This window comes from Adiantum capillus-veneris, chromosome 19 (assembly GCF_014529385.1).
Source record: "Adiantum capillus-veneris isolate H3 chromosome 19, ASM1452938v2, whole genome shotgun sequence".
Lineage (NCBI taxonomy): Eukaryota > Viridiplantae > Streptophyta > Polypodiopsida > Polypodiales > Pteridaceae > Adiantum > Adiantum capillus-veneris.
In genome coordinates, this window is record NC_140949.1 from 143,406,248 (window position 1) to 143,422,242 (window position 15,995).

The 15,995-nt window shown below is 45.0% G+C and overlaps 1 protein-coding gene across 2 annotated transcripts; it reads left to right on the top strand.

The window, feature by feature from the left end:
• The first annotated feature begins 47 nt into the window (after window positions 1-47).
• LOC147435002 (putative GPI-anchored protein At1g61900) lies at window positions 48-15,617 on the top strand. Of its 2 annotated transcripts, none has more exons than XM_086491364.1 (9): window positions 48-585; window positions 798-999; window positions 2,248-2,481; window positions 2,580-3,188; window positions 13,554-13,799; window positions 13,922-13,936; window positions 14,978-15,118; window positions 15,196-15,243; window positions 15,319-15,617. In XM_086491364.1, exons 2-9 carry the CDS (start codon window positions 969-971, stop codon window positions 15,381-15,383), a joined length of 1,389 nt encoding a protein of 462 aa, XP_086347490.1. In that variant the 5' UTR covers window positions 48-585; window positions 798-968; the 3' UTR covers window positions 15,384-15,617. The 2 variants fall into 2 exon arrangements, with proteins under 2 accessions (XP_086347490.1, XP_086347491.1); XM_086491365.1 differs by having other exon boundaries at window positions 52-585; window positions 2,583-3,188.
• The last annotated feature ends 378 nt before the right edge of the window (window positions 15,618-15,995 follow it).

The window sequence follows — 15,995 nt, forward strand, 5'->3', positions numbered from 1 at the left end:
CCTTAGATACGCACTAACAAAGTGAGCTTTCTCACATCACAGTCCCCACTGACCACTCAGCACTATCTCGAAAGTGGCACATTGAAAACCTTGAGAGTTTTTCTTGGAAGAAGCTCACTTATGAAGGCTGAGCTGGAGGCTTTAATAATCAGCCGCAACCTGTTGCTGCTGCTGCTCTGGACCCTACACCGGCCTACCTAGAAAGGAGCAGGCTCTGCGCTTGTCAGCAGTATGGAAACAACCCACCACACAGAGAGAGCGCTGCGTAAATTGCAAAATGTAGCTCGGAAAATTTGCATATGGGTGTGCTTGTAATCTGTTTGTGAGTGTTCTTTAGCTCGAGCTCTCAGCTACTGCTCATCGACACTTTACTGAGCTTCGACTTGGCTCGCTCGCCTTGGGTGTGACTCGTGAGTCGTGAGCCTCAATTTTGGGGTAGCGAAGACGGTAGTTGTGCAGATTTTGGACGCTTTAATGCTGGTTTCAAGAGCAAATGCAAATGCGGCAGAGAGAGACGGCCCACGAGCAGATCGGCTTTTACTCCCTGCGATCATATTTCTGTCACCGCATCTCTTCAAGCGACAGGTACTACAGTGTACTCTAGTTCCTATTGTCTTCTCTCAAACACCCTCTTCTCCCTTCCCTTCGTCAACAAACAAGAGACACATGCACGTACACACACATACACACACACACACACACACACACACACACACACAATAACTCAGGAGCCCTTATGTACTGCTTTTCCACAGTGCATGCAGTCACCTTGACCCGCATTGTGGGCTTTTTTGCAGAAACTGCGCTTCATCCTAAATCAGCCTTGATCAAAGGGTGGGCTCCTTCGATGTGCATCTTAAGCAAGCGGTCTACTCCTCTCCATACATTTCCAAACCTCATCATGTTTGAAAGTCCTTTCTCTGGGAGTGACCCGGGAATGATTGTGGGTGCTCGCTGACATACTGCAGATGGTGTCCAACAACCAAAAAACCAGCATGAGTATGCCCTTTTCAATGTTCAAATTTTCAGCTTTGGGCATACACCTGCAGCAAGAGAAATTTTCGTAACTTTTTTTCTACTTTTGCTGTGTTGAGAGAGAGAAGTGTGTGCCTTTCTTTGCCAGTATTATGTTACTGACGCACATTTGGGCACTCATCTACTGAGTAGCATGACTTTGAACGATCAGGCATTCCTCTCACTTAGACGCCAGTCATTTGCAAATACAAGAAGGGCTTCATTTTCTTCCTCCTGCATGGTTCTCTTCTCTACTCTAGCAATTTTGTAGCTTTGGTTCATTGGTCCAGTCTTCGGGACTTTACATGGCTGGCTATTTGGTATTGTGAGCTCTTCCTTAGATGTAGTGGCTTTGCAAGCGTGCATCAAGTACTGCCATAGTGTTAAGGTTACCATCCTTATAGAATTACCCCATTATAAGTAATCTTGTCTATGAGCTTTTCTGTTTTGCTTGGTTTATAAGTTTATTCTGGGGTGGCTGGGATTGTGAGCTTGGCCTTGAGTGTGCTGCTGCTGCAAGCATGCACTTCCAGTCCATTCGAACTTTTGGTGAGCTGCCTATTCTTTGCACCTTGCACGTGAGTTCTGTGAGTACTACATTAGTAGTAGTACCAGTTACTTTATAAGCCTAGGATTATAAGCATGTAGCAGCTAGTTTATGTTGAGCTTTAAAGGGTCCTATTATGCTGTAAGAGTTTGAAGGTAAGTTCAATGGTTTCCCGCTTTATGCTTTATCTTTGGAAGCATTTAACACTTTATTTGGTGTCCGGGGCTGTGTGATTGTTGCTCTTTGGTCAGCAAATGTGTCAGTGCTTTACAGAACTATTATTGGAATTATGATACCAATGTAACAAATCACTATCCTTATCTGTGAACAAAAAACTGTTAAGTTCGAAGTCCCCTATCTGGTGTACTATTCCAAGTCTTGCACCATCCTTAGGCTGCGGAGATCAAGCCTTTTCAATATGGCAGGGATTTGAAGAGAAACTATAGGTGTGATGCCTGTTCTAAGGACATTGAACCAAATGGTAGATAATATCCTGAGTTGTGTTCTCACTTAATCAAGAACTAGATTTGTGTGTGAATCAAGCAAGAAGCCGTTGTGGATAAGGCAGCTTGCTTTAGCTTATATTATTGCTGATTTTCAGGTTGTTTTTGTGTTACAGCAATTGAGAGACAAGTAGATTATCAAATTTATTTCTTGCAATGTCTAACTGTTAGTTGTTTATGCAGGGAGGTCGTATTTGTTACTCGTTATTTCACTTATGAGCTGCCCATTTGTGTGGGCTTCAACAGCTTCATCCCCTGAACCGGCGATCATGTACGTAGGATCACCATACATGAGCCCAGCTGCATCACCCTCTGGCTTGGAACCTAGCGCTGCCCCTGATTCATTGGTTCCTCTGTTGCCCTCCTCTCCTTTGTATCCCTTTGAACCAAGTGGGCCTGTCTCACAACCCACATTTGGTATTAACATTGAACTTAATCAATTCCACATCCTTTTTTATCTGTGTAAATGAAAGGATCATGTCCGGTACAATTTATGATCAGGTATTTGTGACTAGCAGGACTATGTGGTTTGGAACCTGAAGCATTAGATGGAGTAGTTCAAAAGACAGCAGTTGACTGCATGGGTCCTTTGGCTAAGTTTGTAGGGGATGTCATATGCTGCCCTCAGTTTGGGAGTATGATGAGAATTGTGCAAGGGGAGTTGAGTAGCACAACAGGCTCACTTGCACTGAACGACACGGCCGCACAAATGTGCTTTGGAGAAGCAATGATGTTTCTGACAGAGCTGGGAGCGAATGACACTCTTTCCACTTTGTGCTCTGTGAAGCCAGAGAATCTTACAAAGGGTTTATGCCCAGTGTTATCGGTGACAGAATTTGAGAAAGTAGTTAGCAAGAGCAATTTGTTGGCAGCATGCACATCCATAGACCCGCTGAAGGAGTGTTGCAAGCCTGTTTGTAGTCGAGCCATAAATACCGCTGCTGCACAGCTTGCATCCAGAACACTTAGCTCTCTGGCATTGAATGGAAGCTTGGCTGATGAAAAAAATCATCAAGTGCTGGATGACTGTGAGGCTGTTGTTCTTTCGTGGTTGTCAAGTCAACTGGGACCAGAAAGTGCCAATTCTGTATTTCGCAATCTGTACAGTTGTAAAGTTAACAAAGGTCAGCCAATCTTGCAAGCAATTTTTCCATTCATTATGTGTGTGCGTGTAAGTGAATAGGCTATCTTGCAGGTTCTTGTTTTGTTTCAGCTTAGTAACCCCTTGTGTTCAAAGCACTCACACATCCGTAGTGGTATGCTGATATGCACACCTACACTCTTTCTTGTTGCAGCATTGTGTGTGCAGTCTTCAAAGCAAGTTTATTTCAGTTGCTTAATTTACACGCTTTGGAGCTTGATTATACGAGTTCTTAAGAAAAACATGCATTGATTCTACTAGGTTTTGTTAAGTTTAAAAGCATTGTAAACTCTCCATGTCTCCCAAGCATCATGGCTGGCCTTTAAGCATCATGATTGTTAAGTGGTGTGATTCTACTAATTATCTCCATCACATGGGATTAGCAAGAAGGGTGTGATACATCTATGGAAGTTTTCGTACGCCATACGAATGCCCATGTTGTATAGTCGTACGATATACATCTGTACGACCATACTTATACAAATACGGTTCAACCTTTTCAAAACTTTTTTGTAGCCTGTAACTTGATTCTTTGGTCTTTGTGCCCACTCCTTAGGTCATCTTTCATAAGTTTGTTAGGCTGTTCAACCTTAGACATAGGTATAGTCCTAAGTCATGAGGTAATTGTTTAATTGTTTTAAAGAGTTTTTTTGAAAACACACTGTATTCATCCAAATTATATGATATATTTGAAATATACCGTATTTTCCCGTATGATACTGTACCATACTTTACCGTACGACCGTACAATGACAACCTTGGATACATTAGAGAAGAATGCAAACCTAGCTTGCCATACGTGTTTAATTGTGAGGTACATAAGCTACTTGCATTGGATGCGAGGCTAAATAGGTTCCTAAATCTTCTCAATTAAATGCTTGCATGGGCATGACTACAATGGGATCCTGGTGAGTGGCTTTGGAGGGACCCTTTCTCTTCTGCAGACCACCCAGGTGTCCCGTTCTTTCAGTACACTGTTCGATTGGGATGTCATATACTAGCAGCGTGGAGAGAGGCCCGCCCCGTTGCAACACCTCATTGGCAGGAGGAGGGTCTCACAGTTGAGTTCTTGGTAGTCTTCTGGGAGAGGTTGTGGGACTCCAGACAGTCGAGACGAGTCACCTTGTTTCAGTGGCTGGTCGCACACAGAGCTACAACAGTTGGGAGCTGGCTAGTGCAGAGTGGTCTCTCGGCCGCATGTGCAGCTTGTGACCATCTTGTGGAGAATCATCGTCACTAATCCTGCGGCAGTTCTTCGGCTGATGCCTGCTCTTTCCACGGCTTGACAGTACACTTGGGGAGCAGCGGCTTGGTCCACCCTCACGGGCCCGGTACTTCAGTTTGAGCTATCTTCCACCAGCAGGATGATAGTGATGCAGGAGGGGCGACCTACACTCTAGCCTGCCACAGAGCTTACTCCTCAGGAGTGGTGCAGTGAGAGAGGAGTGTTGGGCGCTCATCAGTGGCTTGACACTCTGGTTCATCTGGCGGGCCCGTTGCTTCCACATCTTTGAGGCTTGCCCTCTGCCACCTGCAAAGACTGTTCGCGATTTTTGGCTAGAGCTGATCCACACTCTCAAAGGACAGCTTGAGAAACTACAGGGCAGCTCCGAACGCATGCGGGAGCGCAGAGAGGCTTTCCTTCGACTTTGGCGTCCTGGGCCTTTCTACACCATGGTCCAGGGTGTACTCCGATGGCACTACCGACCACCTGTGTGGCTTTTCCCTCCCCTCATTTCTTGATTTAGCCCCATTGTATGTATGCTGGTTTTTTCATTGGGAGAGTCTCCCCACCATGGTTGTTGTAGCCCTCTCTTGAAGAGGTGGTTGTAGCCCTATGGGCAGTTTCAGTAACTAATAGAAGGATCTTTTTCTCGGGAAAAAAAAAAAATGCTTGCATGGTAGCACTCTCAAAGGTTATGTTTGAGAGCTTGGGTATTAAGGCCATAATAAGCGGATCGTGGTAGGGCTCTCTCATTTTACTTGGATATGAGGGTGTAGCATTGCCATAGTTCAAGGGGTCAATATTTTGAAATACTTTTCATGTACGCCTTCGATGAATTTATGTGAGAGAGAGAGAGAGAGAGAGAGAGAGAGAGAGAGAGAGAGAGAGATGATGGGGGTGAAAGTAGTGATTGGGGGCTAATACAACATTGCGTGGGTGTGCGTGTGGGAATATAATGGGTGAGAATTGATATGAAGGCTGATACAAGATGTGTAGGGTGTATAATCCTCAATAGAACTAAATCATAGGAGATCCATCATCGATCGGTGGGTGATCTCATCAATCTCCTCCATGGTCGCTGGCGCCGTTCATTTCGAGCCAAAGTGATCCGTATCCTCTGATGCAGCCTCCGTCGATGTTGTGTAGTCCTTCGTAGTCGTGGGAATCTAGATCTCCTTAGGTCGGTCGCTCGATCGATCAACGTGCCTCTGGCGTGAGGAGAATTCCATATCAGCATGTTGTGTCTCCTTGCAAAGATAACTGTTGAGAGGACTCAAGTGCTAGGCGGGCATATTTGTCTCTGGGGAGGTCCCACAAGTGGTGTAAAAAGGAGATTGATCTGTCAAGCGTCTCAACCACTAGTGGGGGGGGGCAGCCAACTTTGCTCGAATAATGTCATGTGGTACTGAAGCCTTGGCTCTAATAAGCCGCGAGATCATAGAGACTAGAGGCTTCTCCATGTCTCCCCATCCATCAGCGCGACCCGACCTTCCGTGATGGTCCAATGAAGGCCCCCATATTTTAACTCCATAGAGCAATGCGGAAGCCACCAGAGTGTCAAAAAGCCAGAGCTTCGTCCGAGGCTCCTGAAACTGAATCTGTGAACACATCCTCTCCAATCCACCCAAATGCTGCATGTGCTCTAGTCAGTCTAGTGGCTGCTGCTCTCCTCAATGAAAACGCTAGTCCACTATAGACCACCCCAAGGTACGTGTAAGCATTTGTATACTCCACTGTCTCATGGCCGTATGTAAATGTGGGTGCTGATCTTCTGGCCAACTGTGGGGTGGTGTTAAACACCATAACCTTGGTTTTACCAAGGTTGACAGACAGACCATTGTCGTGAGCAAACTTGGAATCCATGTCTTGCCAATTGTGCACCTCTATTACCCTCTCTCTCAATATAGTCAGAAACCTCTTCCACATACATACCAAATAGAGTAGGAGAGAGCAGGCAACCCTGCTTCACCTCGATAGTGGAGTTAACTAATGTAGATAATCCCTCTGGAGTGCGTACATGCCCCGCTACTGTCCTGCATAATGCCATAATCCCCCAAATCAGCTCTGTGGGTACTCCCAGCTTCTATAGTTTGCGCATCAATCTAGCTGTAGGCATCGTGTCAAATTCTTTGCGGAAGTCCACATGGCACAAAGCTACAATAGATCCGTCTCCCATGTGATCTGCCCTCCTCAATAATGGCTCTGAGTGTTAGAATGTGGTCAAGAGTAGAAATACCTTCTTGAACCTTGTCTGCCCGGGTGTGCGTATACCTTCCCTCTCTGCCCATCTACTCGGTTGTTGCTCAAGAATGGATGCGCACAACCGTGCAAATGTGTCCAATCATGATAGTGCGATAATTCCCAAGCTCCATAGGGTCTCCTGACTTGAAGATAGGTACAATATTAGATAAACTCTATAAGTATCAGGCAAACCCTCACTCATGGCACGATTGAACATGATTGCTAAAAGCTTTGCGAGCAAATCCTTGGCATGTATAAAATGCTCAGCCACTAAGCCATCATGATCATATGCTCTCCTAGTCCTCATCCTATTAATGGCCTTCTTCACCATCTTAGCGGTGAAAAAAGCACGTGTGTGGGCATAGCTCGGGGGGGTCGGGAAGAGGTGGCTGTCCAAGAATTGTGTACAGAGATGACGCATACTGGCCCAGGCCTCTGTAGAAGTAATGGCAGGAGGGGAGGAGTGCTCATGAAAGAGTCGCCATGCCTCACCCGAGTCCTGACTCAAGAATAGTTGATATAGATCTTGCTCTAGTCGAGCCAAAAATGCTCTCTTCTTCTGCCGCAGTAGGCGTCGGATGGCAATTTGGTGACTCTCTATGAGTGATGTCCCCCAAAAGCACCTCCCTCTGAAGCTTGGCTCTCGTCTCGCGGCACTCCTCTTCATACTAGCTGTTTTGGGGCATGCTCCCAGAACGTCGTCTCTGCTTAGGCTGGGTGTATGGGTATTGCCTCTGCTGCTGCATCTTGCAATGTTTGTGTCAGTGTAGTAGTAAGCTCCTCCATACGTCGCCCTGGCTCCTCAACGCATAGGCGTCTGTAGATCCCATCTATGTAGACAGAGTCCGTCTCCCGTGTAAAGGTGTCCACACCAACATGTCTAGGTCCAACGGTGAGGTCCTGGATACTAGAGATAAAGCTCGGCATGTCATGACATAATCCACTGTGCTAGCTCCATGTCTGTGTGGAAAGCATGTAAAACCTCCCGCAACAGGAAATCCCTGAAGGCCATTCAAAATGGCCAATCCATGTGCAATCCCCATGTCTATCAAGTGCCGTCCATACTTAGTATGCTCCACATCTTGTAATATTCTAGATAGGCCCATCTCTACAACATCCAGCTTCCTCAACATCTCCTCTGAAGTATCATAAAATACTGTCTGGTGATGGGTAGTCCTAGCATTGAAGTCCCCCAGGATGATAATGTCACCATCCCTAGAGAACTCCCATATGTCATCCAAAATAGAAAAGGGGGACTGTCCTCTAGGTGGTGCATATACTTACGTACTCGGAGGAAAGTAGCAAATAGCAATGTAGAGGTATCTGCCTGTCTCTGCCCTCAGTCTCACCCATATGTACCTAGCTTGCTCATCCCTGCCGGCTATATGTATCAATGCCTGCAGCCTGCAACTCCTCCTTGAATAAGACTGCTACTCTCCCTGAGCCTCGTCATCTGTGCTCTGATCTAGTTTCTTGTCTGCAAGCTGTCTCCCATTTGTATCCGCTGACATGTGGCATAGACTGCCCAGGGGCGTAATGTGTCACAATAGAAGATGATGCCCTTCCCAGTGAAACTATCCTCAAAAGCACCCACATCAAGGCGTAAAGATCCATTACAATTCCAAGTAGCAACTTTGAGTGTGGTCCCATAGGTCTCGCGCCGTCATGCGGAGCGCCTCTCCATAATAACCACTCGTCTGTCTCTATAGAAGGCCAATTTCCGTTTCTCTTAGGCTGTCCTTATCTCAGGCATAACTTCTTACATATGAGCAAGCTGTGAGAGTGTGAGGTCGTCCCCAAGGAATATCCTTGTCTTCTTTAGTGGAGGACGCTTCTTCAAGAAATCCATCTCCATGGCAGTGAAAGATCAATGCTCTCTCTTTGGAAGTCTCCCCATTTCCTTCTCTCTTCTTCCCTACTCTCCAATGGTCTCCATGCCTTTGTGTGAGTGGCCTCACTACCCATCGTAATTAGAAGTTCTTTGACTTCCCCCTCCACATCATCACGGTCTCTTAGACCGGTCACTCGTACATGTAAAGCTCTAGCCTTCCTCCTTTGTTCCTCCTCTAGGGTCATGTTGATGATTGTGGGAGTGGGGATGGTTGTTGGTTCTTTCCCTTTCGCTTTCTTGGTGACTTCTATCCATTTCTCGGCCTCATCTACCTTCTTCTGTGTTTTCGTGGTTACATCTACCCACGATGACGTCTTCGCCTCATGTTGCTTCTCTTCTTCTTTTATCTTCCGCACTTGTTCTTTGATGACTTTGAGTTCCTCTATCATCGAGGGCTGGATTTCTCCTTCTTCAAGTCCACTCCCCGCTCAAGTTTCCGCAAGCTCTTGCTTGAGGGGTGAGACTTCTTCCCGAAGCGCTTGGACTTCTCCTTGAAAGTCTTCTTTCTCCTTTTCCATTGCTTGCCCTCATTGAAGACCATTTGGATGAGGTTGGCCTTTTCTTTCCACCATCCTTCCATCTCCGTTTTCCATTCTTTCATCTCTTTTTCCGCTTGTGTTATTCTCTTGTCCGTGACCATGAATTTTGCTTTTGTTACCGTCGAGGGAGACTTGCACACGGGTGAGTTGCTCTTGGTCTCCATTGAGAGAGAGAGAGAGAGAGAGAGAGAGAGAGAGAGAGAGAGAGAGAGAGAGAGATGAAATGTTATATCAAACGTCTTTAAAAGGCCAAAATGACCTATGAGACCCCAAATAGTTATATCTCCAGAGAATTTAATAAAATGTTTGGAAAGAACCCAAACTAAAACAATTTAAATAAAACTGTAGGGCAGCTATTAGGGGGGTGACTAAGAGCTTTCTAGCAAAAAACAAAAATACAATCTCATGAGGATGAGGAGGGTATATAACATCATCGTCGTCGATATCCCAAGATGTCCAGCATCGGTGGCTGTCGAATCTCGTCAATGTCCTCCATGGTAAGTACTCTGACTCGGCGTTTCTTGTGCTGTAGTAGAGTAGTCCCGATCTTCTGCTGTAGTCTCCGTTCGGATGCTCCTTGTAATCGTGGGCGTCTGGATCTCTTGAGCTCAAGGGCTCGATCAATCAATGTACCTCTGGTACGGGTAAACTCTGATTGGTTGCATGGTAGCTAGTCCAAAGAAGCCTGTGATCTCTTTCTCTTCGCCTGATCCGCTCAATAGACCCTCTCTATGTGTGTGCAGCTTGAAATGATACAAAGCAAGGCATCTGTGATCCTGTTATCTCATAACTCTAGACAATGGTCCAAAACCCTCTTCTTCTTCTTCTTTTTCTTCAAAGATAGTGAAAACGGCGCCGTATCTTGTAGTACATTGGACAATGGCATATATAATTGACTTTTGCTCCAAAAGGCATAACTGATATGTTCTAGCCTTTGTTGGTACTCCTCTGAATCTACCAGTCTCATCTCAAGCTGATGTGACGATCTGCGCATTTGACCAATAGCATATCGTATCCCTTGAGATTAATGAGCGTCCATGTAGCTAGGTCTGGTCCCACGTGGGGTCCCAAAACCCCCTCCAAGGGCCCCCCTCTCTATTGCTAAAGAGGTATTTGCTTTAGATTGCACAAAGTCTGGTACAATGCTTCTAGGTATTGTGGTACTTGACGACGATGATGTTGACAACGATAACGGCTGAAATCTGAAAATGCTAAGATCTGTTGCTGTGGATCTGCAACCGCTGCGAGTCAAGGGCTGATCTGTTGCTGTCCATTCCTGTAAGGGCTGAGAATGCAAACCGCTGACTGTCTAGAGGCTGAAAACAGAAAATGCTGGCTGATTTGGGCTGAAACTGGAAACTCTAGATGATCTGTTGCGACGGGAAAGTCCGAGGCGAGGTTTTCTACCGAGTGGTGCGGTACAGTGAGGCTAAGGGCTGAAAATTTGAAAACTGAGAACGCTGGTCCTCAATGCTGAAAACGTTGGTCTTCTTGCTGCAAAAATGTTGGGCCGATTTTGGAGATAACACTAGAGAATGCCTGAGGTGCTGCCTGTTTGCTAGGTGCCTGCCTCCTTGCGTCTTTGCCTTCTTCTGCTTCTACTGGCGCCCCTTGCCTGCTTATATAGATGCCAAGTGATGGGTCGAGCAGTGCAAGAAGAGGCTTCACGATTAATAAGTCACTTATTAATTAAATAAGTGCCAATAAGAGGTGGTTCCCATGTGTGGTTGGAAACTGGATTCATGTGGTGCAAAGTGCTCATGCTGGGTACTTGGTTTTGATGCTAATGATCCCCGGTTGTGCAATCAGAGGGTATGCAGCTACTCTAAGTGCCTAGACATGCATGGCTTGCGTATAGGCTCACAAGGTTGCCATAACACTTCCTAGGCTACCTAAACCCTAGAGGTAGGAACAGCTTGTCCACATGCACATAGGAGTAGTTGTGCACGTGACATCTCCCCTTTTCAAGGTGAGGTACTGGTACTGAGCTGTATGGCGTTCGTAGAGTCCGCCAACAACTCCTGGGATGTTGCGAAGTACTTTTCGCCGGCCCACTCTGTTGCGTGGGTTGAGCCATACTTGAACTTAATGAAAGTCTACAATGCTTGCTTCTATGGGCCGCGTCGAAAGTGACAGAATGATCTGTTGCGGCTCCAATGCTCTAACTTCGTCTATGATCTCGGGTCCACCTTCTTCAAGAATCTTCGTTGGGGAATATCTCTGAAAACACTTCAGAACAAAACCATAAACATATACGTTCCATGTCGAAAGACTGAAAAAGGACTAATCTTCCTAAATGAATGTGCATGCAATGCATGTGAACAAAGTGACGGAGTGCCAAACCGTTCACCAAATACATGCCAAAAGTGAGATCAAAACTTGACTTGTCGTCCTAGACCTATCAACTGTGGCACACTACAGTGGAAATGCCAATGCTTGATAGACAATCGTGCTCGTGCTTTTTCTGTGACTGTGTCATGCCAAGGAGTGAACATGCAAAACTTACTAACAAAACAATGAATCGTGAAACATTGTGAACCCCTTGAATGCAAAGTGTTTATCATAATACTGTCACAAAGTACTAGCCTTGATGCTTACTCTGCCTTGCGAGCAAGTACGACCACTCGAATAGTCTTGTCATGAAAACATTGCGGGTGAAGATGAAAGGTAAGGATGCTCGGAGGTATTTCCCAGGGTTCCATGTCGACAGAAGTGGATGCACGCTACATGCGAATGCGAATGCAGAAGAGGGTTAGGGATCCTGTCTCCAAATCCTTCCCTATCCGCACAGGAGGCAAGTAGATCATGGTACTCAAGATATGGATTTTCTTTTTAAGTTCAGTTCAGTTGTTTGCAGTTTCTGTTCGTGTGTTGCTATTGATTTCTTGCTTGGAGTGTCCAAGCTTGGAACATGCTCGTCTTGCTACATCATCATGTCCATCATCATCCGCATCATGGAATCCATAGGACTAGGTGCCATCGGTGGGGGGGAGATTGGAGAAGGCAGTGGGGTAACTGGGGTACATGTTCAAAGAACACACTTCCACAGCCTGGATCCATCTTGCACAATGGAATCCATTTTAGTACTAAGCTCATCTAGAGTGTCTGCAAGAGATGCTCATCACTCAAGCCGACATCACCCAAGGAGAGATCACGAAATCCAATACATTGAGGCAAGCAAGAATCATTGTTAGGAACAACTTAACAAACAATGCTCCATAATGTGCGAGGTTTGAGACTTGTGAGAAGATGCCCCCTTATCTCCAACCCACTCCTTGGCGACGAATTCGAGTTCTTGTGGAGTTGGAATAGCCACCACGACGAATAAGCAAGGAGATTGAGAGGGAGAGTGCTTGATAAGCATTTATGGTCATATTTTCATCTTTGGCCTTCTTTTTGCCTTTGGTGGTGGTGTGCCCTTTGGCTTTGCCTTTAACCTCCACATGAAGCTTCTTCGACATTTCATGTGTGGCGATACAATCTTCCTCAAGGTGATCAACACATCCACAAAAGGTGCGAGGACTTTGAAGCCTTGATTTTCTTTCTTCAGTATGTGTTATCATTATACATGGACTATAGCATTGTTACCTATTTTCCAATTTTGCTAAACTAGTCCTTGGAAATTGTGGATTTTGGACTCCTTTCATAGAGGCTTATAAACCTTTATGCACACATGGAAATGTAAGAATAATATTAGGAAACTCTGTTGTGCGCTTACTACTACAGTACCCAAGGTGTGGTGAGGGCAATGAGATATTTTTGAACTGCTTCCTTACCTTGTTCAATGCACGACTCCTGAGGTTTACTGCAATGATTTTCTTGAGCCTTGATATGAAGTTAAAACGATTAGTTGATTACCACACTGGGCATGTCACATGAAGTTAAGACGCTTTTTTTTTTGTTACAGGATGTTCATCTTTAGGCCATAAACAAGACGTGCACTAGCCTTGTGCAGGATAAAACTTGACCCTTTTTTCTCTAGAGATACCTAACGTGTAGACGAAAAACTGATCTCTTTATGAAGAGGTTTTGTATTTCAATTTTTTTGACCTATGTGCAACTTCATTGCCTCGTAACTGTGTAATATTTTATAACCCCTACTCAGGCTGAACTCACCCATGTTAGGATGGGAGTTTTGTTTTGATGTAAAGCTTCAATGATAATTGCAAGTCTCACACATTAGGCCCTGAAATGTGGCTATCCAAGATGTAACATTTGATTCTTTGCAGACGAGCTTTGCTAATTAACGTGTTTTGATAGTCCTCTATTAAGCTGTGAGGGTAGAACTTTAATGTCTGGTTTGTGTAATCTAGTCAATGTTTTGTAAAGGGGGAGGGTGGAATGTTTATGACAGTCCTTGGGTTCATGATTGGAATGTGTTTTGTAACGAAGCTCAAAAGCGGTAGCCAAGTTAAGGATAAATTCAAGCCATGGATTTCTTTTTCTTTGCAGGATGTCCACTAATCTTCAAAGACCCCTCATCTGTTGTAAGCTCATGTGGTGGTTCTTCTCCCTCAAACATCACTTGCTGCATGTCTTTATATAGCTACATCACAGAGTTGCAGAAGCAAATGCTTATCACTAATGTGCAAGCTCTTAATTGTGTCACATTGTTTGGATCAATGTTGATAAAGAAAGGAGTGGAGATAGATTTATATAGTCTTTGCCAAGTCGATTTAAAAGACTTCAGTCTACAAGGTATGCTTATTAGATGCTCCAGCACATTTTTTGATAGAGTTTATGAGTTCTTTGATTTGTTTAAGTATTCAGTTGTATTGATGATCCTTTTTTTTTTTGCATGTGACCCTTATTTATGTCAGTCCATGGCGAGCAAGGTAATTAACTTACTTTGCAAGATTACCTTTTTAGAGTATTTCTGTGGTTTAAGTTGTGTTGTCACATGGCTAAAGGGATACTTTCATGAAGTGTCACAATCAACCCAGCAGTTCTTGCTGTGTTTTTGTAAGAAACCTGATTTACATGCACAGGATAGGACTATGATAGCTAGGTAGAGTGGGGATGGGTGAAGATAGTGCCATTTGTCCAACAATAGAAATTGTAAGGTGCCATGCTTTGTTTGGAAACTCCAAGGGCTGCCTATGCTTTTGAATGCACTTCCAACTTACGGCAAGTCACAGGCTAAATAAATTTCTTCAGGAAAATAGAGTTTACATCAAAGTTGGGGTTTGTGCGGCAGTTGATCTTGACTGTCCAATGCGTTCCATGACAAACCCCCCCTTGCAACTGCCTGTTTTCTGCCACCTCAGCACACAGAAACTCTGCAGCACTCTCCCACAAGTTTGGGGCTCTTCGACACATCAGCACCTGTGTCACCTGGTGGGGACTCACTCCCCCACCGTCACCTCATGTCGAGTTTTTGGGCCTCCCTTCCCCCACTACGTCCTTTTCCCTCACAAAACAGGCTCCCCCATGGCTCCGGACTCTCCTGTCTACAAATTTTATAGGGAAAGGAAGCCGCAGTTTCCTTTCCCTATCCCTTAATTATTCTAGTGGTCATTTTGATTTGACATAATCGGTTCATCTTTAGATGAAACTGATGAGCATCTTTTCAATCCTTGAGAATCAAGGGATTTCATTCTTACCGTGCCAAAAAGTATATTCGTAAAAGTAGGGAAGCTTTTGCAGGGGTTGAGTAAAGAGACGTTTGTGCTGATGCTTCCTCTTCTAGGTGTATTGGGACTAATGAAGGGTTTTTTCCTTGTTATATTTGCAAAGTTGTCTCATGCTATGCAGTTACTGTGATGGTTGCTCTCTGTTTTGTCAAGTTAGGTCATACATGTGTAGGGCTGGAGGCAATGCTTGAAGGTCAACCATTTATACATACTTGAAGGTGACCTAAAAATTGTGCTTCCCAGGTTGCTTGCTGCGTGCAATACCATCCGATGTCGTGGATGACAAAACCACAGGCATTAGCTTCACCTGCGACCTGAACGACAATATAGCTGCTCCATGGCCGTCATCTTCATCTCAATCTTCTTTTTCTCTCTGTGCCTCCTGTGAGTCTAGCTCATAGTCCATATGAATGAGTGATGCAGAGCCTTGGTTGTCTAATTCAAAGTTTCTCCTTTTGCAGCTGATTCTCTTCCTGCTCTCCCAGTGACGGATACATCTGGGCTTGCAGGTATTGTAAAACTTTGTATTTGTCGGTGGGATGTGGACACGTTTAGTAACCGTGACTTCAATGTCTACATGACAGGTGTGAGGGCTGCTGTTGCGTGGAAGATGAGCCTTCTAGCGGGCATGCTTACATTTTTGTTGTAAGCTAGAAGTGCACATGACTGCTGCTGTTCTATATATGGAAGCAACTCACTGTGGCTCACCATTCTGGCATCATGAAGCAAACCTCCTTTTGAGATCCTCGGATCTTTTGTATATTAAGACCAACTCATTTGTATGATGCCCCACCCTAGCATAGGCACGATCCAGTGTAACTTTTGAATGAGGTGGTCTATAATTGTTTGGACATATGCAATATAGTTGATTCTTTAAGAGGGCTGGAACATGTGCCGTTATATCAATAGTTTTGAGGGTATCTGATACCTTTTGGAAGTCTTGTCTAAGCTTCCCACAAGTCAGGGGCTCTTTGTCCTTTCCCTTAGCTGAGGCTTGATATTCACGGTGTTAAGAGATGATTCGCAGCTTGGGCATTGCTCTCTCTATCCTGACTTTGCCCCCTCATGGCCTCCATTCTGCGTTTGTGGAATGTATTAGGGAAATGGCTTTTTATGGTGTCGAAACTTGCAGCCAGACATTGATAGAAGTGATTGTTTCAAATGGCATTATGGTGGGCAGTAACCTGGAGTTTGAAGCTGGATTGGGTACAAGATGTGCTTCATTTTGTTTGTGCCTTAAATCTCATTTCGCTTCTTGCTG